The sequence below is a fragment of the Quercus lobata genome, chromosome 9, assembly GCF_001633185.2.
Source record: "Quercus lobata isolate SW786 chromosome 9, ValleyOak3.0 Primary Assembly, whole genome shotgun sequence".
Lineage (NCBI taxonomy): Eukaryota > Viridiplantae > Streptophyta > Magnoliopsida > Fagales > Fagaceae > Quercus > Quercus lobata.
This window is the reverse complement of record NC_044912.1, coordinates 54397942-54408486: the sequence shown is the minus strand read 5'-3', so window position 1 is coordinate 54408486 and position 10545 is coordinate 54397942. Positions and strand designations below refer to the sequence as shown.

Here is a 10545-nt window from a genome sequence, read left to right as displayed (position 1 = left end):
CCACCTACCCATTTGCTCCCCACCACTCATTTGTAAACTATCTATTTTCTCCCTTTGGCCAGCCACACTCATTCTTTGCTCTTCTTTTCTTTTTCATTTTCTCTTAACACAACACGCACTCCTTCCACTCACTCTCCCACCGGTACACTCCACACCACCATATACTCCATTTTTCCAGCAAGATTACCGGAAAACTCAATAGGAAAACGGTAAGGCTCATTCACCTCTACTATTTGAAGTAAAAATTTCTAATCTTTTTGTGTGTTTATATACTTTTGCTTGAGGTTATGTTTATCTAAACTTTAATAATAATACCCAAGTGATTTATGAGCATTAGAAGTGATATTTTATGTGTTTTTATGTATGGGTTTTGGTCTTGGTGGATGTATTTGATGAGTGGGTTTATGATTTTTGCAATGGTGGTTATCTAAATGGTGAGGATTTGGGGGTTTTGGCTTTTTAATGTAAAATAGATTGTGAATATAATTTTATTGAGTTAATTTGGAGCTAGTAAAAGATTTAAATGGTTGTGTTGGAGGATATTGTGATTTTGGTTTCATGGGTCTTTGATGATATTGAATGGGTAAATTTTATAAATTGGAGCTTATGTCTTGTGAGTTAATTTGTTGAGAAACTTTGGAAGTGGAATATATTATTTGTGAGGTTAATTACTAGGCTTGCCTAATTAATTGATTGGTTAGCAATCTTTAATTCATAGCTAAATGCAATGTCGAGCTTTATGCTTATTGTGGTAGGTTTGCTTAGTATTGTTTAGGTTCTAGCTAATCTCCTTTGGAGCTTGGAGAGTTAGGATTTTTGTAGGTTGCAAGGTAAGTAGCTTTTAATAGGATTTTTGAAAAAAAAAAAAAAAAAAAAAAAAAAAAAAAAAAACATGTTGCATAAATGTTATTTTTGGGTCAAACACATTTTGGGAAATTATTTGTGGGATTATATTTTCTTAAAAAGTATTGTGTTGTGACCTTATTTTATATGACCATTTATGAAATATGCATCATATTTGGCAATGCAAATGGGGAAATGCATGATTTTTTTTTAGATTGGAAATGATATGCATCTTTTATAAAATTCTTGGGAATCAATTTTATGGGATTATTGCATTATTTGCAAGTGCTAAAGATGTTTTATCTTGACTCGTGATGTTTGGGAAAGTGATAGAAAATGTTATTGACAAGAAATGATTTTGGAAAACTTGAGAACCTTGTGAATACATTGGGTATTTCAAAGATTTTTGTGAAACTACTTGAAATTGAATAGTATTTTGATTTCATGTAAACTATGAGCTATTTATGCTTTTACCCTTGGGCTGTGACATATGATTACCTGGTGATTACCTAGCCAGATGTCGTAGTCTTTGTTACATTGGTATCTTGGCACCCTATCTTTATGGCAGGTTGATGTCTTTGTAGCATAATTGATGTCTTCATGGCATAACTGATGTCTTCGTAGCATAATTGATGTCTTTGTAGCATAACTTGATGTCTTTGTGGCATACCTAACATCTTCATGGCGGCTTATCACGTGGCCTTGGGTTGGATTTCAGGTTTTAAAAGGGTGTTTTGATAGCTTATAGTAAATAGTACGTAGTTTCATGGTGGTATACTTTGAAAAAGCTTGGTGCTACATTCTTTTAATCATTCTTGTCATTTTATTAAGAAAAAATGGATTTGCTGGATTTTCATGGAAATTTTCAAATTATAACATATTTTGTAAAATGTTCATTATTATGAAACTTGTATTTCCCCCATCCCCATTAATTGAGCTACTTCCTGGGCTCTGTCTCATTCCATTTTTTTTTTTTTTTTTACAAACTTTTTCAGAGTAGACGACTATTTTTTTGAGACAACTTTTTTTTTTTTTTTGGTAGCTAGCAGTAGTTAGACTAACTGCTGATGGAGGATGACTTTTGTAATGAAGATAATTGATGATGTATAACTTAAAGTAGGCTCGACTCAATTCTTTTGTATCTAATAGTGGTTATGACTTTATTTCCACTAATGGGACAAGTTGCTAATATGTAATTATTTATTCAGACCTCTATTATTTTGTGGCCAAGGGTCATTATATTTATTACATAGAGCTCTAACTTACTTTGGAAGTATATTTAATGGAATTATTATGATAATTCTTGATGTTGGTATTTGATATGATTTTTATTTGGATGGATTTGTCAAGAGGGACAAAATCTATAGGTAACTTTGAGATGTTTTTCTTATGCTTTGGACCCTTTGGGGTTTGGGGTGTGACAGCAAATACCTTTGTACTTACTCTACAATCCCTAAAGATAACTCACTCTTGTGATCACAATAGGTTTAGCACTTTGAGATTCTTCTATGAATCCCTTCACAAATGATATGTTCGCATCAAAAAACTAGAAACGCTAGCTCACTTTAAGGTGCCTCCTTAAATATTTGACCTAAAATGAACTCATATGAAGAGAGGCTATGTGGTTTCAAACTAAGGATCACAAATTTTTTATAGAACTAGAATGATTTTCTCATGAAAGCTCATGGGATGAAAGAAATGGGTTATGTCTGAATAGATCTAACTTTTTTCCTCTCTAACCTCACTGGAATTCGAGCATAAGTTTACATGTCCATTTCTACAATTCTCACTCAAGTGAGCCTCAAGCTAGAGTTAGGTGGGGCCTTGCTTTAATGAGCTTTTATGGGCCACTAAGCCTGCATGTTTTTACTAGCTTGAGAGAGTTCATAAATTAATCCTTATTTAACATCAATTAAATTAAATAAAATTTTTTTTATTAATGTCCATATTCTTCTTAGGGTAAAATACTATTTTATTTTCTAGACTACTAAGTTTTTTTTTTTTTAATTCCTAAATTTTTTTTTTAAAAAAAATCATTTTTTCAACTCCAAATTATTAAAAAGTTCATCTTTTATTGTCAAATTATTGAAAATATTTCACTTACAGTCCTTAAATTTGAATTTTTTTTTTTTTTTCATTCCTAAACTACTTTAAATTTTTTTTTTTTTTTTCTGTCTCAATACCATTGAAAAAAAGAAGAAGGAAGAATACGTAGGTTTCATTTGAATTTAAACTAGTAGTATAGTAAAATAACAATAATAATTGAAAGTTCTTAGTATGATTCTCTTATAAAGTCTAAGTCTCATGGAATTTTGTTTTTAGTTTTTCCATTCCATTGTGTATGCACATGCATTTTATGATTATCTACCAACAATGAGCATCCACACTAGATGTGGTAAATGTGCCAAATGCCAAATATTTGGCACATTTGCCACACCAAACACAAAAAACCCTCTTTATCAGATGTTCTAAATGCTATAATTTTTGCAACATGCTACAGTATCCTCACATATTTGCCACTGTACGGATAGATGTGGCAAATGCTTTTATTTTTTTCTTATTCCTCTTTCTCTCACATCTCTCCGCCAGTCTCACTCTCTCACCCCAATCCTCTCCTCTCTCTCACCCTAATCCTCTCCTCTGAACCCCAACCCTCACTACTCTTCCACGCCGACGCCGACTGGTTAAGGTAGTTGATGGGTCGTGGAGGATTTGGTTGAGGCAGTTGGGCTGGGTGTCGGCAGAGGTAGGTTTCGATTAAGCTGGGTTTCGATAGTTAGGCTGGATGTTAGCGAAGGTGGGTTTCGATTGAGCTATAACTAGGTGTCAGCTGAGAAGGGTTTTTGATTGAAGGTGGTTTTTTTTTTTTTTTTTAGTGGGTTTTCAGTTGAAGGTGGAGCGGTTGAAGGTGAGTTTTTGGTGGAAGGGTTTTCAGTTGAAGGTGAGTTTTTTTTGTTGGGTTTTCGGTGGAAAGGGCTTTCAACTGAAGGTGAGTTTTTGGTTGAATGGGTTTTCGTTTGAAGCTAGGTTTTCAGTTGAAGGTGGGGCTTTTGCTTTGGTTGTAGTATCAATGGGTGGTGGTGATGAAGGTTTTGGGTTGGTGATTGGTTGAGGCAGTTGATGGGTCGTGGAGGATTTGGCTGGGGTTTGATGGGTTGTTTGGATTGGGGTTATGGTTGTTTGTTGTGGAATTTGGCTAGATTTGTTTGGGTGTTCTTTGAGTTGTGTTTTTGGTTGTGGAGGATGTGGTGGTTGTGTGGTGGTGGCTATTGGTTGTTGGCAGTAGTGTGGTGGCTATTGATTGTGTTTGATGAATTGTAAATATTATTTTAATGTACAGAATTGAATGATAAAACATCTTATAAATGAGATGTTATAAAATAATGTGACAAAATAATAAAGTAGGTTTTTGGTGTAGTAAAATGACATAATTTTTACAATAGCTATTACGGATGCTCTGAAAGTTACAAGTGTGCTTAGTTCTTATGCTTTTTTAAAAAGCGTTATTCAAAATATTCTATTATATTAAAATTTGAAAAGTAACAATTCTTCAAAATATTCTATTATATTGAAGATATTTTATTATATAGAAATAATCACTGCCAAAGTGCCAATAGAAGAGAAGTAGTTGCAGAAGAGATTGATTTATAGATAAAGATAGAAGTGTGGCTCGATCTCTATGATTGGACTTTTAAATTTCGAAGTTAAATCAAAACACTCTCATAGCTTCCTCTATATAAACAGGTGCGTCCCGGCAGAAAGAGCTGAAACTCCGCTGAAACTTTTTCAGAGAAGAAGAGTTTCTGCTGGTCTTTCCAGAAGTCTCATTGGTTGAAGAAGGCTAAAAGATTTATGGAGGCAGCTTTGGAGAAAAGAAAAAACTTTTCTGTTCCGTTCTCAATGTCCTTTTCATTGCATTCATTAAATTTGCTCTTAGAATTTATCAAAATCAATACATCAGAAACTGTCATTAATGTGTGTAATGTCTTATGCTTTCAATCTATTCTTGTATTTCTATTGCTTTTCTTTTAGAATTAGAGGTTTTCGTTTAGTGTAATTTGCATTCTAGAGTTTTCTTGATTGAAAGTTGGATCCTAGAGCAAAATATACATACTATGACACCTATGGCTAAAATTTGTATCATTAATGCATATGATTTTTCAAGAATGTTTAATAAGGGAGATATAATCACATCTTAGGTGCCATCATTGCCTCAACTTCTGACGCTTGCTGAAATGACTAACTTTAAAAATTTAAAAAAAAAAAAAAAAAAAAAAGTCTATTTTTATAGGTTTCAGGGTCTATCATTCTATGTGAAGGTTTTCCTGCTGGGTGCATGCTTATTTTCACTCAAGCACAGTCACTCTTAACTGTTAAACCAGACATATGCTCAAGTTTCAAATTTTCAGGATTTAATCTTCCCTTCTTTTTGTAACTATCAATGTCAGTTAAAATTAACATTAAAGTAACTCAATAGCAAGCTTTTAGTTCAGTAGCTAATGCATTTTTCACTCTTGGCTTTCTGAGCCCAGTTGGGGATTGGATTCTTGTTGAGGGAGCATCCTGTTGCTGCCCTTGCTACAGTTGCAAAGTTAGCATACAGGTAGTCAAAAGCCTTGTGCCTCAAGAACACGATCTAGTTCTTTGAGTGGGGAGAACCTGGGTTCGAATCCCAACTCCACTTGTTCTAAGCAAAAAGTTAGCATACATCTAATTGATGCGTGTCATTGTCAGTATTCTTAATTTTAGATTTTCTTAATATAATACACTTTCTTGGAGAACAGATTAATGTAATTATTGAAGAACAGTAAGGGACTTATCATTTTCATCTTCTTGGGGGCAGCAAACATGATCAACTTAAGGTTCTGTACTTTATTTTGAGGTCAAAAAATTTTTAGTTGTTTGTTACATTACACTCTATGGATAGCTGGCACATAGACAGTTAGTTATGCATGCAACCTTATGGCCTCACAAGCAGGTAAGGGCTTGCGGTTTTGCAGAGAACAGAGTAAATTTATAACACAACGCTTTACACTGAGACTGGCTGACACTAGTGGATGATGATTGTTGAGCTTGTGAGTGTAGGAGTGCATTATTTTCTTTTTATATTTTGCTGAGTCATGTATTCTTGTCATCATGTGTATGTTTCTTAATATGTTAATGTCTCAGGCCAATGGTTTTTGTGTCCTGCCAAATCCGTTAACCACTATGTCGAACCTAGGATAACTTGCAGGGAAAAGAAAAGTTTCCATTGCTGCTATTATCACGGAAATACAGTCTCTTCTTAACATTGTCAAAGAAAGTAACTAATAGTAAACCTTATTACGTCTCTATTAATATTAGCATTCAAGGCAATTCTGCTTGATTTGACTTTGAGAAGACTTCAATCTATTTACATACTCAAAAAGGAAATGAAATGAAAAATTAAATAAAAGTCTTAGTTCAGGATAAATATTTCATAAGTTGTATTGACTGTTAATCAGCTGCCATGCTCGAAAGATGCTAGATAGAAGAGCTGAATGCTATAGGTTTCTTTCAAATCTGCCAATACCTGTGCAATAGTTGGCCTTTGTGATGCATCTCTCTCTACTGACTTCACAGCAACGAAGGCTGCCTTTCTCATGCTCTCTACTGCAAATGTTCCAGTTAAGCTCTCGTCCACTATGAGGCACTATCTCAAATGTACCTGCTTCTAAATAGGGCTTGGCCTGCAGTTGGCAAATCCAAAAACACCACGATGTCACTGTTGCAATTATCAATAGCATCCTCTGAATGGAGCATTCACTACTTAACTTTCAGATTTGAGATTATGCAGATACAAAGACTGACACTATAGAAGATCAATATCTATGCTAAGGACCTAGACATGATTTAAAAGGTGTTGTTCCCGTTTCCTAATCTTTGATAAGGAAGCACAAATCATTGTTTCCTTATGGGTCAAACAAGCAATGTTTAACGAAAATTTTAGATATTCAACTGCTTGTTTTCATGTCCTTTTAAGCCTATAGTCCAAGAATTACTACAAATGTAAGCAAACAAAGCTACTTCAGAAATCGTAACCATTTGTTCTCGCAGGGGCAGAAAATTGACAAATATTACTGAGCATAGAGTATAAGATGAGCTTCAGTTTACCCATAAGACCAAATTGAATGAGTCTGGAGTTTCTGAGTGGCTCAATGGTTCTCTACCACAAATGAGCTCCAAAAGAACGACCCCAAAGCTGTAGACGTCACTTTTCTCGCTCAACTGTTGGGTAGAATAATATCTGCACATGACATTCATTTTAAGCATCAAAATCATCAAGAACCAATAAATATCCTTTCTACCTTTTTTTTTTTTTGTGTGGAAAACTTAATCAGGATCTAGATAGCCAGCAGTGCCATTGACAACAGTTGTCACATGAGTTGCATCTGCCTGGGTTATTTGTTTAGAGAGGCCAAAGTCACAGACCTTCGCATTCATTTCCATGTCCAAAAGGATATTACTGCACAAGGCTCAGAAATGGAACCATTTATACCCTTCAATAGTAATGATGGAATATTAAGAATGAAAAAGGACTTCTACAGATTTCTATCAATTAACAAGAATAAAGTTAATTTGCTGATATTCTAATCATCTTGCTTTCCATGGTAATGCTTATGGTCTACTTATTATCAAACAGTTGGTTACCATGTAAATGATGAAGGATATAGCATAAGCGATCCAAAGAAGCACAAAGTTGTCCTAAAAACCATAATATAGTTGCCCACATATCTGTTCATAATGCAGAACTACACGACTGCTATAAAGTACAATTTGACTATATGGTCTGAGCATTTTTGTGTTCAACATATCTCCATCAGTTAAGGCTACATTATTTCATATGTAGATCCAGAAATTATTATATTCTAATTTATCATATAACTATAGAAACTCAGACTTTCATGTTTCTTCCATCTGCAAAGATGATTGCTTTCCTATGTTTTCAAAGTGATACTCTTTAGTGTAATGTTCAAGCTCTTGATCTCTTTCCTCGTAAAGTATAGAGCACTAACCTCTGACATTTTTACAGTATAGTTTGATTGTACAACATCTCCATTGATTAATAAATTGAACGAAGGTGAAACAGGAACAATCCCAGCAAAATAGAGGACAATGTAGTAATCTGCTAGTGTATCAAGAGCAAGGTTGTATGTCAGCACTTCCTTTTTTGCCAGAACTCTCGCAGTTTCAAGAACAGCAGCAGGTGGACTCTCCCTTAGAGTAGACAGATTGAAGTTACGTTGGATCTTAAACCCCGTTGACACATGAAAGGGTGTAAAATTTTTATCAGCGTCCCATATACGATCATATGGATCCAAAGGATACCTACATTTTAACACAAAGTTACAAACCAATCACAGAAAGTTTTAGATAAAAAATAGTGATTGCCCTAAAAGTGTAAGCGATTAAGAAATGGTGAATTCAATCATTTCTTAAACCCTGTTGACACAAAATTTAATCATTATTCTAACAAATTACTTAAATCATTCAAGCTACATATAATGGGAAAAGGAGGTTGAGGTTGAATGTTTATACCTCAATGAGCCATTGGCATAACCACAATTGATTCGATAACTCTTCCTAAGTGACTTAATGGGGAAATCTCCCATGCCACTTGCATAGGCTCCTTGAGGAAGTGGCCTCACTTCAATTGAAGAAATGAGAGGAGATCCACCATCCGGTATAGCAAGCAAGCAGAATGACAGCGTTTCATTATTTTCTGACCATAAAAACTCTTCCGTCCAAGGATCATTAGTAGTGAGATTTATAGTGCTAGTAATTGCTCTCCCAAGGGAAACAGAGAATGCAGGGGGTTTCCCAAGTCCATCATAGTTTTGGTACAGAAATCGGGCTCTTACAAGAACCAAGGATGACACATTATTTACCGGTAACTTGAGTATTGGGAAAATACCGGATTGGGACATTGGATGCGGAGCTACCCTCACTGTACTTAACGGTGGTGATGTTGCCTGTGCTTACATATTCACCATCAGGGACCCATGATATTTTTTATGAATCAATATAACTAGTATTTCCACCACAAGATATGCTCAAAAAACCTGTACCATTTGTATAAATAAGCAAATTTTCAGACATTGTAGTACAAATTCAAGACAGACAACTTGCTAAAGATAAACAAACCCAACCCCCCCCCCCCCCAAAAAAAAAAAAAAAAATTGATTACTCCAAAGAGTAAAATTAAATATTCTGCCCCGTAAAAAAAAAAAATAAAAGGATATAGTCAATTTCATGGTTAAGATTTTATGTCCTTGATCTGAGAGAATATAGAGTATCATGAAATTTAAAATTTTAAATCATGAGACATTAAATACACTTTAGATTCGTTAAAAAAAATGATTTGTTAAAAAAAATTACACACAAGGTGAACAAAACGTACCATCTTGGTCACAAAAACCAACAACGAAAAAGCCACAGAAAAGAAGGAAGCCAACCCAGAAACACTGCATGTTCATGAACTCAGAACCCCGTAACCAATTTCAAGTATTTTTCTTGTCCCTGAGAAACTCAAGAGACTGATCTCACAAAGGCTAGAGTGAAAGTTTATGGTTTAACACCATCACCAGGCAGCAGCAAAAGAATAAGAGAAAAGGACGTGTGTTCAGAAGAGTAACAAGAAATAAAGTAAATAATTATGGTTATTTGGGTGGGGTGGTGACAATTTGATGAGAGAGTAATGAGTAAAAGTGGGGTTCTTCCTTTCTTGAGTTTGAAGCTGTAAGAAAAAGAAAGGCTATATGTAATGGATGATGATGGCCATGGTACTATTAAGCGTGGCGGTAGGGGTAATCATTATAGCTTTCGGTTCGTGATGAAAATATATGTTATGGAAACAGAAACAAAAACAAAAACAAAAAAAGAAAAGAAAAAGAAAGCTGCTATTTTTCCTGTGCTGACTGCTGCATTAGTTGTGGTAGTTGTTGAAAATGAAAATTGAAAAGGACATTGAAGAAGAAATAAACGACGAAGAAGAACATAGCTACACGCGCATTCTCTTTCTTTATGTCTCTATATAGCTATCTAGTGGTAGTACGTGGACTAGGTCCTCAAAGTTGACACTGTCAGATATAAATCCCAATTATATGTAAATGGCGTTGTGACGAGGCTGTGATTATTAATTAGGGGTCTATTTAGATATAACTTATTTTGTTGAAATTGAAAAGTGAAAACTGAAAACTGAAAACACTGTAGTAAAATAATTTTTAAATGTGTAAATAGTACCGTGAGACCCATTTTTAATGAAAAAATTAATAAAAAGTAAAGTTTGTGGGTTCATAAACAGTATATCCGTATATTGTTTATGAGAGAAAAGTCAACATAAACTGCTAAAAAAACAAAAAAAAAGGGGAGAAAACGCATAGAAGAAAACGCAGCCAAATTTAAGTTGGATCCAAACATACACTAGCTTTTCCTATGTTGTACGTGTACGGATAACGAGCCAATGGAAATGGACTGTTCGTTCACTGTTGGGTGGGTGTTAACGTTGTCTGCAAGTGCCTTATCTACATCTCATACTTTCTTACTCTATGTCTGAAATTTCCATGCATTAATTATTGAAGCAACAGATTTCAATTATTTTTTTAAATACAAAGTTTAATTACAAAATTAGTTATAATCTTAGGTTATAAACTCACTCAATAAAATAAATATTATTGCATATTT

The 10545-nt window shown here is 34.3% G+C and overlaps 1 protein-coding gene and 1 long non-coding RNA gene across 2 annotated transcripts; both read right to left on the bottom strand.

The window, feature by feature from the left end:
- Positions 1-7203: 7203 nt before the first annotated feature.
- LOC115962036 (probable LRR receptor-like serine/threonine-protein kinase At5g48740) lies at positions 7204-8789 on the bottom strand. Its single transcript, XM_031080902.1, has 2 exons — positions 8401-8789; positions 7204-8190 (listed from the first exon to the last, which is right to left on the bottom strand). The coding sequence occupies exons 1-2, from the start codon at positions 8787-8789 to the stop codon at positions 7800-7802; spliced, it is 780 nt and encodes a 259-aa protein (XP_030936762.1). The 3' UTR covers positions 7204-7799.
- An 87-nt stretch (positions 8790-8876) lies between these two features.
- LOC115959535 lies at positions 8877-9655 on the bottom strand. Its single transcript, XR_004084914.1, has 2 exons — positions 9263-9655; positions 8877-8924 (listed from the first exon to the last, which is right to left on the bottom strand). It is a non-coding gene; the product is annotated as an uncharacterized LOC115959535 (long non-coding RNA).
- Positions 9656-10545: the final 890 nt, after the last annotated feature.

Excerpts from the sequence above, each read along its gene's own strand:
- LOC115962036 (XM_031080902.1), bottom strand. The coding sequence starts at position 8,789 with ATGTCCCAATCCGGTATTTTCCCAATACTCAAGTTACCGGTAAATAAT. Across the intron at positions 8,191-8,400 it reads TATGCCAATGGCTCATTGAG|GTATCCTTTGGATCCATATG; the intron begins GTATAAACATTC and ends GTTAAAATGTAG.